Genomic DNA, 18830 nt, shown 5'->3' with positions numbered 1-18830 from the left:
TGCTTACCCTGACTCTTCTTCTTCTTCTTCTTCTTCTTCTTCTTCTTCTTGTGAAGCACGAAACGCAAAGGAAAAGCCACAAACCCTGTCGCTCGTCACTGAAGTCTTGCGATTCGCAGCCAGAGAAGTGACATTGTCGTTCAGTAACGTTAAAGGTCCACAACAGCAGTGAGTTTGAAACCCTTGCTTTCCGGAAGAAGATCGTATCAGGTATTCCGTTATCAAATCTTCTGAACCCATTTGGTTTTCATCTTAATGCGTGTTGATATGTAATGATGTATGTTGATGTGTGATTGTTTTGTTTTATAGTTTCATATTCGTTTCTTGTTCTGTTTTGGAAGGTTTTATTTTGTCCTAGTGATTTTATTTATGCATTTCTGTTGTTGTTGGTCAATGTGAGAATTTTATGAAGTGTATTGTGTTTGTGTAACAGATTGTTCGAAAAATGAGTTATTTTAGTGTCAAGATACACCATGGGAAAGTTTGGGTTTGATGGTGAACCTTTACACTATGTGGGGGGTGAGACTTCGATAGTGGACTACTGTGATGAAGATAGGTGGAGTAGGTTCGAGGCTATGGAGATAGTGCTCGAACAGGGATATGTGGTAGAGAACATCGCTGCAATGTGGTATAAGTCTCTGAAAGATGAAACATATGTAGGGTTGAGGATGCTTCACACAGACAAGGATGCCATGGACATGGCTAGAATTGGAATGAGGAACAACATGGTGGAGCTTTTTGTTGTTCACAAAGATGCTGCTACTACTAGGAAAGGCTGCACTATTGAGGAAGTTGAAGACATAGATGGTGGTGAGGCTGCTGCACCCACTGCAGACACTATTGGGCCTGGTCCAATTGTGTTGCACAAGGCCCAATCACTTGCTCAGGCCAAGGTGGGTAAGAAGCCCAAGGTGGTGACAAAAGCCCAGAATGATGTGCTGGAGGATGGTGATGAAGAGAGGCTAGAGAGGTCAGATTTTTCAGGTGATGATGAATCTGAGGATGATGACTACCGGCCAGAAAATGATGATAAGGGGGACAATGATGAACAATGGAATGAAAATAGCTCTGGAGATACTGATCTGGAGGTTGCATTTGATGACAGCGATGATGATCATAATGGTGATAGGGGTTTGTATGATGTTGAAGTCACAACTACAAAAGATCTCCAAAGGCCGAAACAGAGTGTTCCAACTGAGAGAGAACAAGGAGAGCACAGTGGCAGTGTTAATAAGGGTAAGGAGCAAGTGGTGGCTGCTGGATTAAGGGATGAGGATGATGGGTATGAGAGTGAGGGGTTGTGGGATGTCCCTGTAAGTGATGATGAAGGGGATCCCTTGTTGAGGAGGTACCTGTTGTATAAGAATTTGAAGAATATGAAGGAGTATAAATAGGAGGTTGGGACAATGTACGTAGATAGGAATGTGTAACGAGCTATGCTGTGCACAGTGGCAGAGGAATATGGTTCTCAAAGTGTGATAGCCATAGGTGCAAAGCTGTTTGCAAAGAAGGTTGCAAGTGGTTTGCTTACTGCCATAAGATGAAGAGAGAGGATACATGGCAACTGACCAGCTGTTACAAAAAACACACATGCTCTAAGGCAACCAAGATTGGTATAATGAGTTCTCAGTGGCTAAGTAAGGCTTTTATGAAGAAGATCTGTGAAAACCCGAAAATCAAGTTGAGAAGTTTGATAAAGAAGGCTCATAGCAAGTGGAATGTGGATCTCACAATGACCAAAGCTGCCAGAGTGAAGCAGCAAGCCCTGGATGAAATTAATGGTACCTATGGAGAGTAATATAGGAGGATTCATGACTTGCTGCGGAGTTACTGAGGTCTAATCCGGGTTCCACTGTTCAGATACAAGTGGAAAGACCTCCTGAATTTGAGCTAGAGACACCAACTCCTGGTACGGACATGAGACCACGATTTCAGAGGATCTATATCTGCTTGGATGCTTGTAAACGGAGTTTCATGGTGTGCAGACCCATGATCGGCCTTGATGGATGCTTCATCAAGACTCCATATGGGGGTCAACTTCTAACAGCCATTGGATGGGACCCCAATGATCAGATTCTGCCAATTGCCTATGCTGTTGTTGAAGCAGAGACGAAAGACTCGTGGAGATGGTTTTTGTTGAATCTGTGTGATGATTTGGGAGTTGATAAGATCAGATGGTGTACATTCATGAGCGACCAACAAAAGGTAACTCTCAACCTAAACTTGTATAATTAATTCTGTCTTTAATTCATGTTGTGCTGTTATTGACTGGTGATGTTTTTAAATTCTGCTTCAAAGGGATTGATCCCAACCTTTGATGAGTTGCTGCCTGGCATAGACCACAGGTTTTGTGTCAGGCACTTATATAGCAACTTCAGAAAAAGGTTCCCAGGTGTTCAGCTAAAGATGATGATGTGGAAGGCTGCAAAGGCAACATATGTCCAGGACTAGGAGAGGAGGATGAAGGAGATTCAGCAGGTTGATCAAGGAGCTTATAATCATCTCATGGAGATCCCTGCCAAGTATTGGAGCAAGTCCAGGTTTAATTATTTTCCTAGAGTTGATACACTTGTTAACAACATGTGTGAGTGTTTTAACTCTGTTATTGTAGAGGCTAGAGAGAAACCCATTGTGTCTATGCTAGAAGATATTAGGGTTTATCTAATGAATAGGTGGTCTGATAACAGACAAAGTATAGTTACATATGCTGGAGAAATTTTGCCAAAAATAAACAAGAAAATTGAAAGAGAGTTTGATAAGGGTGGGGAGTGGTTGGCCATATATGCTGGTAGGGACAAGTATGAAGTGTCTAGCAGTCAGGGTAATAGAGCCAAGTTTGTTGTGGACTTAAACTTACATGAGTGCTCCTGTAAAAAATTTCAACTAACAGGTTACCCTTGTGAGCATGCCATGAGTTGCATTAGGAAAATGTGTCTAGATGTTAAGAACTATGTGAACAAGTGTTATAGGAAAGTGACCTACGTGGACTGCTATCAACATGTAATCTACCCACTGAATGGACCAAATCTCTGGTCCCGGACTGAGAATGATGATGTGCTGCCACCAGTGTTTAGGAAACCAATAGGGCACCCAAAACTGAGCAGGAACAAGACTGGTGATGAGCCACGCAACAATGGACCACTGTCTAAGTTATCCAGGACTGGACAATAACAAAAATATTCATATTGTTTGCACTTGGTCACAACAAAAGAACCTACCCTAGAAAATGTAAGATGGAGGCCTCAGCAAAAAAGGTAAAGTTGTTATTGTCAATTTGATTACAATTCCTTACATGTGAATGTTGATACTGTCCAATTAACCCAATTTGTTGTTACTGTTTATAGCAGAATGCAACTGCACAAGCTAAGAAAGGGGCTGGCACAACTAGGACTCCAAAATCCAACAAGATCCTTGCCAAGACAACAACACAACCAGCAACAAGACTTCATCCAAAGAGGAAGAGCAGTACACAAGTTGGAGGGAGCCAGGAGTCACAGACATCCTCCAAGAGAGCTAGATGACCATCAACAGCAACAGTCACTAGCCCATCAAGGAGGACCCTGAAGTTCATGGCAAAAACACCACCTAGGGCCTGGAAGGCATTGGGATGAAGAACATAGTAGATTTTAATGTTTACCATCTGTTTTGTAATGAATCTGTCAATGACCAAGAGCTAATGTCCCTGTGATACTTTAGACACCCTACTTTAAGACTACTACTGTCATGTTGATCTCTTTTGTGTTGTTACCTTTTCATGGTTATATTTAAGGCTTGTTTGGATATTGTTATGGTTAAGAGAAGCTACTTTAAGACTTCTCAATTATCTAATGATTTACATGAATTTTCAGCAGCAAAGTTATGTGAATTGGCAAATTAAGCCTTGTATTTATTAGTAGATCAAACTAAAATAAACTTGTACAGAGCCAAATAATGTATGTCAAAATACAGGAACTCATTGCTATTCATTTCACTCAAAAACCTTACAATGTTTACAGCAAATGCCTTTACACATACAGCCTCCAAAAAATTTCATTCTCTTTACATCACTGTTATCACCCAACTGTATGTCAATTTTTTCAATCCCTAAACAATTGACATTCCCTACAAACTAGGGACAACAACAGAAAAGCAAACAAAACAAAATGCTAACCCCTTAAATCTCAATTAAGTCGATCACATAGCAGCAGCCCAGCCATTGTCCATCCAAGAATTCCAACACCAAGTGCCAATGCAAATTTCCTTTCAGCTTTCTGCAGTTCTTCTTTCAACGAGCTCGCTTTGTTCTTCAGTCTTTGAATTTGTGGATCTTGTCCTTCAGGCTCTGCCCAAGTAAAATAATCGCATCCATCTCCTATCTGTTCTCAACCAAACCAACACGAACACACCAACACGAACACACCAAACACTTCAGATCCTCCAAACACTAACACCCAATGTTATTTTCAAACAAGAGACAGAAAAGAAGAGACTCACCTGATAGTTGACGCAGCCCCAGAATCTTCTTCCTGGGTTCTCCACTGTAGATGACGTCCACAATACCGGTCTCTCTCCACAGAAGCAAGTCCTCCTTCTCCCACGACTCTTGGTGCTGCTATGCGAACCTTGGGAGGACGACTGGCTAGCCATTCTCAGCAGACGAAGAACATCAACTTTGGGGATTAGGGTTTACTTACTGGACCGGATTTTATTTCTTTTTCTTTTTTTTTTTCGTGCTTCCAATTCCAATTGTTAACTACAGCCAAACTACCAACTTTGCCACGTCGGACACGGCGTCAATAATTTGACACCCACTTAACGGAAGGACTTGATTGATGCAAATCAAAACTTTTTTGGATTTAAATAGAATAGTTTAAACGTTGGGGACTAAAATAGAATTCACCCCAAACGTATGGGACCAAAATAATAGTTTACCTTTATAAAAATTATGACAATTTTATACTTCTATCTTCTTAAAATTTTTTATGGTTATATCATGTATGAGTAACCATTTAAAACATCTCTATATAATATTCAAATTTAATAATGAGTAAGTTACTATTTTTTTATACGAATATTCATAACGCTGATAAATTTACCTAAAAAAAATTGTACCCATAAAAGATTAATTTTAGTTTACAAAACTACAATCCTAATTTTTTTTTAAAATTTTTAAATTAATCCTCTTAATCTAACCTAACCTATCCTGGCTCCCCAATTTTTCACCACCGCAACCACCACCATCCAAATCCTTTCTCATCCAACTCTCCTCACCTCCAGCAAACTGTGATTGTCCTTCATATGCTCAGTTCTTGAATGTGTTCGTGCACACAGTCAATTATAGCCCAAGCTTGTTGAAGAATACTATTTGTGTTTTCTAACAATACAATGACATCATGTGGCGTCACTCTGAAACTGGCACCGACCTCCCCACACTTAAAGTTTGGCACTGTCCTCAGTGCCATTAGTCAGGAACAAAGGGGGCTGGTAGCAGCATCTCCATAATTGGGACCGTCATGGCTCCCTGTGCTGTAAATGAAGTGGAGTCCGGGGTGTCTGGGTCTTCTTTAGGTGGGTGGTTACCAACAAGCAGCTCCTTGAGGTATGTGAATCGGCGCTTGTTACGGCGCTCCCTTTGCTTTCCTTTCCGGTCAAGCCGGTCTAGCCTCTCAAGTATCTGATGGAGCAGTTGGTTTGTTGAAGGTGCTTGTGATGTGGTAGGAGAAGGGATATCTTCTACTGGTTCTGTGCTCCGGTTGATAATGGCTGCTCGAGGTCTGATATACTTCCCGTTAGAGACGTATTGATCTTCTCATGGAATCATGGCCTTGGTGTCCCCAGCTCTGTAGAAGACTCCGGCTGCTGAGACTAGATCTGAAACCAAGGCGAGAAAAGGTAGGTTGCCCGCAATCTGTATATGTCCCATAGCATGCCGAATGTGTCTTGGTAAATTGAGGTGCTGGTCTGTAAGGATACACCAGAGTAGAACAGCCATGTTTGCAGTGAAGGAGGACTCGTGAGTGTTCGAAAAGACGTAATGGGACATGATCTGTGCCCATACGCGAGCCTCCAAGGTGAGTGCTGAAGCCAATATGCTCTTAGGTCGAGATCGATGGTATCCATAGATCCATCTGCTGCCAGGTTGTGCTATAACACTGAGAACAGCGTCCCAGTCAAATTGGTATGTCTGGCGTTTGAATGAGGCTTCTTGGAATGCGTCCAATCCTTCTGGAGCAGGGAGAAGATCTAAAGCTCGCTGAATGGCCTCTTCTGTTATAGGGACTTACTTCTGACGGACATAGATAGATGGCAAAGTTGGCATGTGAAAATTGGAGTAGAATTCAACTACCCATGAAAGATTAACCTGCCGTGGTTGTCTCCGTAGGAATCCCCAATGTCTTCGTTCAATTCACGGCTCAACAAATTCAACAATGTTGGTCGGGAGGATGAGTAGATACTCATTGTTATAGTTTTTCTCAGTCAGGATGGGGAACATCTGCTCACAGTAGCGGTTAGTGAACCGCGCAGTGTCCTTTGCTGGAAAAGCTTTTTCTTTTTCATCGACCTTGATGATCCTCTTGATTCGTTTTGTTGAGAGCTTTACTGCTGTTGAAGATGGCTCTGTGGCTATTGTTCTTTTAGTTCCTTTTCTTGCTGGTGGTTTGGGAGTAGCTTTCTCTTTACCTTTCTTGGTGGCCATCCTGAAAAGGGAAAAAGAAAGTAATATGTAAAGTGGTGCACGAAATTGTGATCTCTGGTAATGGCTCCAAAAACTTGGTGCTCTGATCTCAATTCATAATTTGTCACAACTTCGATACAACTAACCAGCAAGTGCACTGGGTCGTCCAAGTAATAAACCTTACGTGAGTAAGGGTCGATCCCACGGAGATTGTTGGTATGAAGCAAGCTGTGGTCACCTTGTAAATCTCAGTCAGGCGGATAATAATTGATTATGGAGTTTTCGAAAATAATATTAATTAAATAGAAAATAGGGATAGAAACACTTATGTAATTTATTGGTGAGAATTTCAGATAAGCTTGTAGAGATGCTTTCGTTCCTCTGAATCTCTGCTTTCCCGCTGTCTTCATCCAATCAGTCTTACTCCTTTCTATGGCTGGCTTTATGCAAGGGCATCACCGTTGTCAGTGGCTACATCCCCTCCTCTTGTGAAAATGGTCCAAGATGCCCTGTCATGGCATGGCTAATCATCTGAGGTTCCCGATCATGCTGGAATAGGATTCACCCTCCTTTTGCGTCTGTCACTACGCCCAGCAATCGCGAGTTTGAAGCTCGTCACAGTCATTCAATCCCAGAATCCTACTCGGAATACCACAGACAAGGTTTAGACTTTTCGGATTCTCATGAATGCCGCCATCAATCTAGCTTACACCACGAAGATTCTGGTTAAGAGATCTAAGAGATACTCATTCAATCTAAGGTAGAACGGAAGTGGTTGTCAGGCACGCGTTCATAGGGAATGATGATGATTGTCACGTTCATCACATTCAGGTTGAAGTGCGAATGAATATCTTAGAAGCGAAATAAGATGAATTGAATAGAAAAACAGTAGTACTTTGCATTAATCTTTGAGGAACAGCAGAGCTCCACACCTTAATCTATGGAGTGGAGAAACTCTACCGTTTGAAAATATATAAGTGAAAGGTCCAGGCATGGCCGAATGGCCAGCCCCTCTGATCTAAGAACCAGGCGTCCAAAGATGATCAAAGGATCAAAAGATAATCCAAAGATGTCTAATACAATAGTAAAAAGTCCTATTTATAATAAACTAGCTACTAGGGTTTACAAAAGTAAGTAATTGATGCATAAATCCACTTACGGGGCCCACTTGGTGTGTGCTTGGGATGAGCTTGAGTGTTGCACGTGTAGAGGTCCTTCTTGGAGTTGAACGCCAGCTTTTGTGCCAGTTTGGGCGTTGAACTCCACTTTGCAACTTGTTTCTGGCGCTGGACACCAGAATTGGGCAGAGAGCTGGCGTTGAACGCCAGTTTGCGTCATCTAAACTCGGGCAAAGTATAGACTATTATATATTTCTAGAAATCCCTGGATGTCTACTTTCCAACGCAATTAGAAGCGCACCATTTGGAGTTCTGTAGCTCAAGAAAATCCATTTTGAGTGCAGGGAGGTCAGAATCCAACAGCATCAGCAGTCCTTCTTCAACCTCTGAATTTGATTTTTGCTCAAGTCCCTCAATTTCAGCCAGAAAATACCTGAAATCACAGAAAAACACACAAACTCATAGTAAAGTCCAGAAATGTGAATTTAACATAAAAAATAATGAAAACATCCCTAAAAGTAACTAGATCCTACTAAAACATACTAAAAACAATGCCAAAAAGCGTATAAATTATCCGCTCATCACAACACCAAACTTAAATTGTTGCTTGTCCCCAAGCAATTGAAAATCAAATAGGATAAAAATAAGAGAATATACTATAAATTCCAAACTATCAATGAAACATAGCTTTAATCAGATGAGCGGGACTTGTAGCTTTTTGCCTCTTGAATAGTTTTGGCATCTCACTTTATCCATTGAGGTTCAGAATGATTGGCATCTATAGGAACTTAGAGTTCAGATAGTGTTATTGATTCTCCTAGTTCAGTATGATGATTCTTGAACACATCTTCTTTATGAGTCTTGGCCGTGGCCCTAAGCACTTTGTTTTCCAGTATTACCACCGGATACATAAATGCCACAGACACATAATTGGGTGAACCTTTTCAGATTGTGACTCAGCTTTGCTAAAGTCCCCAATTAGAGGTGTCCAGGGTTCTTAATCACACTCTTCTTTTGCTTTGGACCTTGACTTTAACCGCTCAGTCTCAAATTTTCACTTGACACCTACACGCCACAAGCACGTGGTTAGGGACAGCTTGGTTTAGCCGCTTAGGCCAGGATTGTATTTCTTTAGGCCCTCCTATCCACTGATGCTCAAAGCCTTGGGATCCTTTTTATTTACCCTTGCCTTTTGGTTTTAAGGATTATTAGCTTTTTGCTCTTGCCTCTTGGTTTTAAGAGCTTTTGGCTTTTTCTGCTTGCTTTTTCTTTTTCTTTCTAATTTTTTTTCGCCTATTTTTTTTTCTGCAAGCTTTGTTCTTTGCTGCTTTTTCTTACTTCAAGAATCATTTTTATGATTTTTCAGATTATCAAATAACATGTCTCCTTGTCATCATTCTTTCAAGAGCCAACATATTTAACATTCTTAAACAACAACTTCAAAAGACATATGCACTGTTCAAGCATACATTCAGAAAACAAGAAGCATTGTCACCACATCAATATAATTAAGCTAAGTTCAAGGATAAATTCAAAACTCATGTACTTCTTGTTCTTTTGAATTAAAACATTTTTCATTTAAGAGAAGTGATGGATTCATAGGACATTCATAACTTTAAGACATAGTTACTAACTACTAATGATCATGTAATGAAGACACAAACATAGATAAGCACTTAACATAGAGAAAACGAAAAACAGAGAATAAGAACAAGGAATGAGTCCACCTTAGTGATGGTGGCGTTTCCTTCTTGAGGAACCAATGATGTCCTTGAGCTCTTCTATGTCTCTTCCTTGTCTTTGTTGCTCCTCCCTCATTGCTTTTTTATCTTCTCTTATTTCATGAAGGATGATGGAGTGCTCTTGATGTTCCACCCTTAGTTGTCCCATGTTGGAACTTAATTCTCCTAGGGAGGTGTTGATTTGCTCCCAATAGTTTTGTGGAGGAAGGTGCATCCCTTGAGGTATCTCAGGGATTTCTTGATGGTGAGCTTCTTCATGTGCCTGTTGAGATCCATGAATGTGCTCTCTTGTTTGCTCCATCCTTTTCTTAGTGATGGGCTTGTGAGATGAATCTTTCCATCTCCCATGGCTCAGAGGTGGAAGCATTTGTCTTCCGTTTCCTCTTTCTTGAGGTGCCATTAATGGTTATAGAAAAACAAAAAAAGCTATGCTTTTACCACACCAAACTTAGAATGTTGCTCGCCCTCGAGCAAAAGAAGAAAGAATAGAAGAAGAAGAAGAAGATATGGAGGAGATGGAGGGATGTGTGTATACGGCCATATGGGTGGGATTGGGTGGGAAAGAGATTTTGAATTTTGAAGGTAGGTGGAGTTTATTGGGTAGGTTTATGGGGAAGAGTGGGTGGATGTGAGTGGTGAAGGGTTAATAGGGAAGAGGGATGGAGGTGATATGTGAAGGGTTTTGGGGAAGAGTGTTTATTGGGAATAGAGGATGATTGAGAAGAGAGAAGAGAGTGAGTGGAGGTAGGTGGGGATCCTGTGGGGTCCACAGATCCTGAGATGATCTTGTGGGGTCCACAGATCCTGAGGTATTCAAGGATTTACAACCTTGCACCAAATTAGGCATGTAAAATGCCCTTGCACACAACTCTGGGCGTTCAGCACCAGGTTGGTGCCCATTTTGGGCGTTCAACGCCCATTTGTTGCCCATTTCTGGCGTTGAACGCTAGAACCATGCTTGTTCTGGGCGTTCAGTGCCAGCTCTTCTCCAGGGTGCAATTCTGGCGTTCAGCGCCCAGATGCTGCCCATTTTGGGCGTTCAACGCCAGAACCATGCTCTGTTCTGGCGTTGAACGCCAGACAGATGCTTCCTCCAGGGTGTGATTTTTCTTCCGCTGTTTTTGATTCTGTTTCTAAATTTTTCGTTTATTTTGTGACTCCACATGATCATGAACCTAAGAAAACATGAAAAACAAAAATAAAATTAGATAAAAATTGGGTTGCCTCCCAACAAACGCTTCTTTAATGTCAATAGCTTGACAGTGGGCTCTCATGGAGCCTCACAGATGTGCAAAGCTTTGTTGAGACCTCCCAACACCAAACTTAGAGTTTGGATATGGGGGTTTGACACCAAACTTAGAGTTTGGTTGTGGCCTCCCAACACCAAACTTAGAGTTTGACTGTGGGGGCTTTGGTTGATTTTGCTTTGAGAGAAGCTTTTTCTGCTTCCTCTCCATGGATGCAGAGAGAGATCCTTGAGTTGTAAATACAAGGTTGTCCTTATTTAATTGAAGGATCAATTCTCCTTTGTCCACATCAATCACAGCTCTTGCTGTGGCTAGGAAAGGCCTTCCTAGGATGATGGATTCATCCTCTTCCTTTCCAGTGTCTAGGACTATGAAATCAGCAGGGATGTAAAGGCCTTCAACCTTTACTAACACGTCCTCTACTTGTCCATAAGCCTGTTTTCTTGAATTGTCTGCCATCTCTAATGAGATTTTAGTAGCTTGCACCCCATAGATTCCCAGTTTCTCTATTACAGAGAGGGGCATGAGGTTTATTCCTGAACCAAGGTCACACAGAGCCTTAAAGATCATGGTGCCTATGGTACAAGGTATTATGAACTTTCCAGGATCCTGTCTCTTCTGAGGCAATGTCAGTTGATTCAGATCACTTAGTTCATTGGTGAACAAGGGAGGTTCATCTTCCCAAGTTTCAATACCAAATAATTTGGCATTTAGCTTCATGATTGCACCAAGGAACTTGGCAGCTTGCTCTTCAGTAACATCCTCATTCTCTTCAGAAGAGGAATACTCATCAGAGCTCATGAATGGCATAAGGAGGTTCAATGGAATCTCTATGGTCTCTAGATGAGTCTCAGATTCCTTAGGTTCCTCAGAAGGAAGCTCCTTATTGATCACTGGACGTCCCAGGAGGTCTTCCTCCTTGGGATTCACGTCCTTCTCCTCTCTTGTGGGTTCGGCCATGGTAATTAATTCAATGGCCTTGCACTCTCCTTTTGGATTCTCTTCTGTATTGCTTGGGAGAGTACTAGGAGGGATTTCAGTGATCCTTTTACTCAGCTGGCCCACTTGTGCTTCCAAATTTCTAATGGAAGACTTTGTTTCATTCATGAAACTCACAGTGGCCTTAGATAGATCAGAGACTAAATTTGCTAAGCTAGATGGATTCTGCTCAGAATTCTCTGTCTGTTGCTGAGTGAATGATGGAAAAGGCTTGCTATTGCTAAACCTGTTTCTTCCACCATTATTAAAGCCTTGTTGAGGCTTTTGATCCTTCCATGAGAGATTTGGGTGATTTATCCATGATGGATTGTAGGTATTTCCATATGGTTCACCCATGTATTTTAACTCTGCTATTGCAGGGTTCTCAGGATCATAAGCTTCTTCCTCAGAAGATGCCTCTTGAGTACTGTTGGATGCAGCTTGCATTCCATTCAGACTCTGAGAAATCATATTGACTTGCTGAGTCAATATTTTATTCTGAGCTAATATGGCATTCAGAGTATCAATTTCAAGAACTCCCTTCTTCATAGGCGTCCCATTACTCACAGGATTCCTCTCAGAAGTGTACATGAACTGGTTATTGGCAACCATGTCAATGAGTTCTTGAGCTTCTGCAGGCGTTTTCTTTAGGTGAATGGATCCACCTGCAGAAGTATCCAATGACATCTTTGATAACTCAGATAAACCATCATAGAATATATCCAGGATGGTCCATTCTGAAAGCATGTCAGAAGGACACTTTTTGGTCAGCTGCTTGTATCTTTCCCAAGCTTCATAGAGGGATTCACCTTCTTTCTGTCTGAAGGTTTGAACATCCGCTCTAAGCTTGCTCAGCTTTTGAGGAGGAAAGAACTTGGCTAAGAAAGCCGTGACCAGCTTATCCCAAGAGTTCAGGCTGTCTTTGGGTTGAGAGTCCAACCATATTCTAGCTCTGTCTCTTACAGCAAAAGGGAAAAGCATGAGCCTGTAGACTTCAGGATCTACTCCATTATTCTTAACAGTATCACAGATCTGCAAGAATTCAGTTAAGAACTGAAAAGGATCTTCAGATGGAAGTCCATGAAACTTGCAGTTCTGCTGTATCAGAGAAACTAGCTAAGGTTTCAGCTCAAAATTGTTTGCTCCAATGGTAGGAATGGAGATGCTTCTTCCATGTAAATTGGAATTTGGTGCAGTAAAGTCACCAAGCATTCTCCTTGCATTATTGTTGTTGGGTTCGGCTGCCATCTCCTTTACTTGTTCGAAATTTTCAATAAGGTTGTCTCTGGATTGTTGTAATTTAGCTTCTCTTAGTTTTCTCTTCAGAGTCCTTTCAGGTTCTGGATCAGCTTCAACAAGAATGCCTTTTTCTTTGTCCCTGATCATAAGAAAGAGAAGAGAAAAAGAAAAGAAGAGGAATCCTCTATGTCACAGTAAAGAGGTTCCTTATTGTTAGTAGAAGAAGAAAAGGAATAGAGGGAGAATTTTCAAAAATAATTTTTGAAAAAGAGTTAGTGATTTTCGAAAATAGTTTTTGAAAAAGGTTAATAATTTTCGAAAATTAAAATCCAAAATTAAAAAGAAGTTTTGAAAAAGAGAGGGAGATATTTTCGAAATTAGAGAGAGAGAGTTAGTTAGGTAGTTTTGAAAAAGGTAAGAAACAAACAAAAAGTTAGTTAGTTAGTTGAAACAAATTTTGAAAATTAATTTTGAAAAGATAAGAAGATAAGAAGTTAGAAAAGATATTTTGAAATCAAATTTTTGAAAAAGGTAAGATAAGAAGATATTTTTTTGAAAAGATATGATTGAAATTAGTTTTGAAAAAGATTTAATCTTTTTAAAATCACAATTAATGACTTGATTCACAAGAAATCACAAGATATGATTCTAGAACTTAAAGTTTGAATCTTTCTTAGCAAGTAAGTAACAAACTTGAAATTTTTGAATCAAAACATTAATTGATGATGTTATTTTCGAAAATATGATGTAAAATTAAGAAAAAGATTTTTGAAAAATATTTTTGAATTTTTCGAAAATAACTAAAAAAAATTGAAAAAAGATTTGATTTTTGAAAAGGATTTTGAAAAAGATAAGATTTTTTTTTTAAATTGAAAATTTGATTTGACTCATAAAAACAACTAGATTTTAAAAATTTTTGAAAAAGTCAAATCTAATTTTCGAAATTTTAAAAAGGGAAAGATATTTTTTTTTATTTTTGAATTTTTATGATGAGAGAGAAAAACAAGAAAAATGATGCAATGCATGAAAGTTATGGATCAAAACAATGAATGCATGCAAGAATGCTATGAATGTCAAGATGAACACCAAGAACACTATGAAGATCATGATGAACATCAAGAACACATTTTTGAAAAATTTTTAATGCAAAGAAAACTTGCAAGATACCAAACTTAGAATTCTTTAATGCTTAGACATAAAGAATTCAGGAATGCATATGAAAAAAAACCACAAAACATGCAAATGCAAAGATCAAACAAGAAGACTTACCAAGAACAACTTGAAGATCATGAAGAACACTATGAATGCATGAATTTTTTCGAAAAATGCAAGATGAACATGCAATTGACACCAAACTTATAACATGACTCAAGACTCAAACAAGAAACACAAAATATATTTTTGATTTTTATGATTTTCTAATTTTTTTGTATTTTTTTTAATACAAAGGAGAAATTTTTGAAAGATTTTTGAAAACTTTTTGAAAAGAAAACAAAAAGAAAGTTACCTAATCTGAGCAACAAGATGAACCGTCAGTTGTCCAAACTCGAACAATCCCGGCAACGGCGCCAAAAACTTGGTGCACGAAATTGTGATCTCTGGTAATGGCTCCAAAAACTTGGTGCTCTGATCTCAATTCATAATTTGTCACAACTTCGATACAACTAACCAGCAAGTGCACTGGGTCGTCCAAGTAATAAACCTTACGTGAGTAAGGGTCGATCCCACGGAGATTGTTGGTATGAAGCAAGCTATGGTCACCTTGTAAATCTCAGTCAGGCGGATAATAATTGATTATGGAGTTTTCGAAAATAATATTAATTAAACAGAAAATAGGGATAGAAACACTTATGTAATTTATTGGTGAGAATTTCAGATAAGCTTGTAGAGATGCTTTCGTTCCTCTGAATCTCTGCTTTCTCGCTGTCTTCATCCAATCAGTCTTACTCCTTTCCATGGCTGGCTTTATGCAAGGGCATCACCGTTGTCAGTGGCTACATCCCCTCCTCTTGTGAAAATGGTCCAAGATGCCCTGTCACGGCACGGCTAATCATCTGAGGTTCCCGATCATGCTGGAATAGGCTTCATCCTCCTTTTGCGTCTGTCACTACGCCCAGCAATCGCGAGTTTGAAGCTCGTCACAGTCATTCAATCCCAGAATCCTACTCGGAATACCACAGACAAGGTTTAGACTTTCCAGATTCTCATGAATGCCGCCATCAATCTAGCTTACACCATGAAGATTCTGGTTAAGAGATCTAAGAGATACTCATTCAATCTAAGGTAGAACGGAAGTGGTTGTCAGGCACGCGTTCATAGGGAATGATGATGATTGTCACGTTCATCACATTCAGGTTGAAGTGCGAATGAATATCTTAGAAGCGAAATAAGATGAATTGAATAGAAAAACAGTAGTACTTTGCATTAATCTTTGAGGAACAGCAGAGCTCCACACCTTAATCTATGGAGTGGAGAAACTCTACCGTTTGAAAATATATAAGTGAAAGGTCCAGGCATGGCCGAATGGCCAGCCCCTCTGATCTAAGAACCAGGCATCCAAAGATGATCAAAGGATCAAAAGATAATCCAAAGATGTCTAATACAATAGTAAAAAGTCCTATTTATAATAAACTAGCTACTAGGGTTTACAAAAGTAAGTAATTGATGCATAAATCCACTTTCGGGGCCCACTTGGTGTGTGCTTGGGCTGAGCTTGAGTGTTTCACGTGTAGAGGTCCTTCTTGGAGTTGAACGCCAGCTTTTGTGCCAGTTTGGGCGTTGAACTCCACTTTGCAACTTGTTTCTGGCGCTGGACGCCAGAATTGGGCAGAGAGCTGGCGTTGAACGCCAGTTTTCGTCGTCTAAACTCGGGCAAAGTATGGACTATTATATATTGCTGGAAAGCCCTGGATGTCTACTTTCCAACGCAATTGGAAGCGCGCCATTTTGAGTTCTGTAGCTCCAGAAAAATCCATTTTGAGTGCAGGGAGGTCAGAATCCAACAGCATCAGCAGTCCTTCTTCAACCTCTGAATCTGATTTTTGCTCAAGTCCCTCAATTTCAGCCAGAAAATACCTGAAATCACAGAAAAACACACAAACTCATAGTAAAGTCCAGAAATGCGAATTTAACATAAAAACTAATGAAAACATCCCTAAAAGTAACTAGATCCTACTAAAAACAATGCCAAAAAGCGTATAAATTATCCGCTCATCATAAAGCTAAGGGTTCGAGCAAGGGAGAGGATAGTATAGGTGATAATCAATGCACGGTAAAGAGGGATGTCGTTAACACATGGTCATGACTACATGTGAAAAGTTCATCAATGGGTATATAGCAAGTGCATGTGATGGCTATTTAATGCAAGATGTTTATTCGCATGCCGGCAAAGGCATGAGTAGCATAGATCAAGCATTAAAGGTCCAAGTTAGATGATCAACTCTTTCAAACTAACAATCTGTTTGTATTGACAATTATATTTAATCAATAAAATATAAAATGAGTTTTGTGAAAAACAGGCATTAGAGTAGTAGAATAGAATAATATAAAAAAATACACAATGCCATACGGGCTTTTTCACAAACACATAGCATGCATGGTGAATATGTTATTAAAAGTATTAAAGTGAACATGCAAGCAACCCTTTAAAAAGTAATAGTAATTGTCAAACAATTTCACAATAACTCACAAGAAAAATGTAAAAGAAAATAATCACCCAATTAAATTTCTAACACCAATTAAAGAAAAAAGAGAGAAAAAAAAAATATAGGTAATGAAAGTAAAAAGAAAAAGGAAAGGAAAACATAAATAAAAATAATAAAGGAAAAGTAAAAAGTAAAGAAAGAAAGAAAGAAAAGAACCTTGATAATGGATGTGAAAAATAAGGAAGGGAGAAAGTAAAAAGTGAGAAAGAATAAAGAAGGAAGAAGAGAGAAGAAAGAAATAAGAAGGGAAAGAAAAGATTTGGATTTGGGGAAGAAAAGATAAGATATCAGGCGCTGATCTGGATAAGTTGTGCGTCGCATGTGACGCGGACGCGTGGTGTGTGATAAGTTCAGGTGACGCGGACGCGTGGATCACGCGATCGCGTGACCTGATTTGTGCTATTGGCGCGAGTGCAGCCTCGCATACGCACAACTCTCTGTTTTATACGAATTTTGCGAAAAATCTGGGTGACGCGTTCGTGTGGGTGACGCGATCGCGTGAATGGCTATATTTTGAAAAACGACGCGGACGCGTGGGGCACGCGTTCGCGTGGTAAGGCTTGTGCTTCCAGCACTATTCCAGCCCCACTCCATCATAACTCTCTGCCATACACCTTTTTACGTCGATTTCGTAGGGTCACGCGTGCGCATGGGCGACGCGCACGCGTGGGAGGCTATTTTCCAAAATGACGCGGACGCGTCGCTGACGCATCCGCGTGGGCATGATTGTGCCTAAGGCACGCCTCTAGCCATGCTTTTGCGTGACTTTCTGTTTCGTTTTCCTTTGTCTCGCATGCACATATGACGCGTACGCGTCAGCGACGCTCGCGCGTCGCGTGCGAATTTTTTTTATGTAGTATGCAAATGCAAATGCAAGCTATATGCAGCTATATGCAGAGATTATGAGAAGAGTCTTTAACAAAATTAAAAATAGAATAAAGTAGAATAAAACTAAGACTGAAACTGAACGATCATACCATGGTGGGTTGTCTCCCACCTAGCACTTTGCTTTTACGTCCTTAAGTTGGACGTTCTTCAGGCTCATTCTGCTTCTGTTAGTGGGTCTTCCAAGAAGAAGACCTCTAGTTCTTTGTGATCCTTGATCTTCTCTCCATGATAAAGCTTTAGGCGATGTCCATTGACCTTGATGAATTTGGAGCTAGAAGGATGACGCAGGTGAAAAAATCCGTATGGCTCTGCCTTTTCTACTTTGTAGGGGCCTTCCCATCTTGATCTCAGTTTACCTGGCATATGCCTCAGTCTGGAGTTATAAAGAAGAACTAACTCCCCTGGTCTGAATTCTCTCCTTTTTATGTGCTTGTCATAGACAGCCTTCATCTTCTCCTTGTAGCACCTGGAGTTGTCATATGCTTCTAGGCGAAGATTCTCTAATTCTGCTAGTTGCAACTTTCTCTCAGCACCAGATTCTTTAAAATTCATATTGCATTCCCTTACAGCCCAGAAAGCCTTGTGTTCTACCTCTACTAGAAGGTGGCAAGCCTTTCCGTATACCAAGCGGAAGAGGCTCATCCCAATGGGTGTCTTATACGCTGTTCTATATGTCCAGAGTGCATCTTGTAGTCTGGCACTCCAGTCTTTCCTATGAGGCTTTACTATCTTCTCTAGAATGCGTTTAATCTCCCTATTAGATACTTCTTCTTGTCCATTGGTTTGGGGATGATAGGCTGTTGCTACTTTATGAACAATCCCATGCTTCTTCAGTAATCTTGTTAGTCTCCTGTTACAAAAGTGAGTGCCTTGATCGCTCACGATTGCTCGTGGTGATCCAAAGTGACATATAATATGATTTCTAACAAAGGAAACAATAGTGTTAGCATCATTAGTACGGGTAGGAATAGCTTCCACCCATTTAGAAACATAATCTACAACTAACAATATATAAAGGTAACCATTAGAGTTTGGAAATGGACCCATGAAGTCAATGCCCCAATGATAAACCCATATTTTATGATTTATCTTGTGCTCAAATTGAATGTTTTTATCAATTCTTCACCCACTTATTCATATGAATTGCATGGTTTTACTTTTCCTTCCTTATTTTATGATATATGTGAAAAACATATTTCCTATGCTTTAAAAACATTAAATTTAATTATCCTTTATTACCATTCGATGCCGTGATTTGT

General features: G+C 40.0%; 1 protein-coding gene and 1 non-coding gene across 2 annotated transcripts; both read left to right on the top strand.

Moving 5' to 3' along the window:
- The first annotated feature begins 2460 nt into the window (after positions 1 to 2460).
- On the top strand, positions 2461 to 3171 carry LOC148553747 (uncharacterized). The gene has a single exon (XM_088494869.1). It carries the CDS (start codon positions 2461 to 2463, stop codon positions 3169 to 3171), a length of 711 nt encoding a protein of 236 aa, XP_088350995.1.
- Positions 3172 to 12481: 9310 nt separating this feature from the next.
- Positions 12482 to 12589, top strand: LOC148553746 (small nucleolar RNA R71). Its single transcript, XR_015893902.1, has one exon. It is a non-coding gene; the product is annotated as a small nucleolar RNA R71 (small nucleolar RNA).
- The last annotated feature ends 6241 nt before the right edge of the window (positions 12590 to 18830 follow it).

This window comes from Arachis ipaensis, chromosome B7 (assembly GCF_059453495.1).
Source record: "Arachis ipaensis isolate K30076 ecotype BB chromosome B7, ASM5945349v1, whole genome shotgun sequence".
Taxonomy (NCBI): domain Eukaryota; kingdom Viridiplantae; phylum Streptophyta; class Magnoliopsida; order Fabales; family Fabaceae; genus Arachis; species Arachis ipaensis.
The sequence above is the reverse complement of the archived record's forward strand: the minus strand, read 5'-3'. Positions and strand labels throughout refer to the sequence as shown.

Bases quoted from the DNA above. Each gene is read 5' to 3' on its own strand.
- LOC148553747 (XM_088494869.1), top strand. From the start codon at position 2,461: ATGAAGGAGATTCAGCAGGTTGATCAAGGAGCTTATAATCATCTCATG.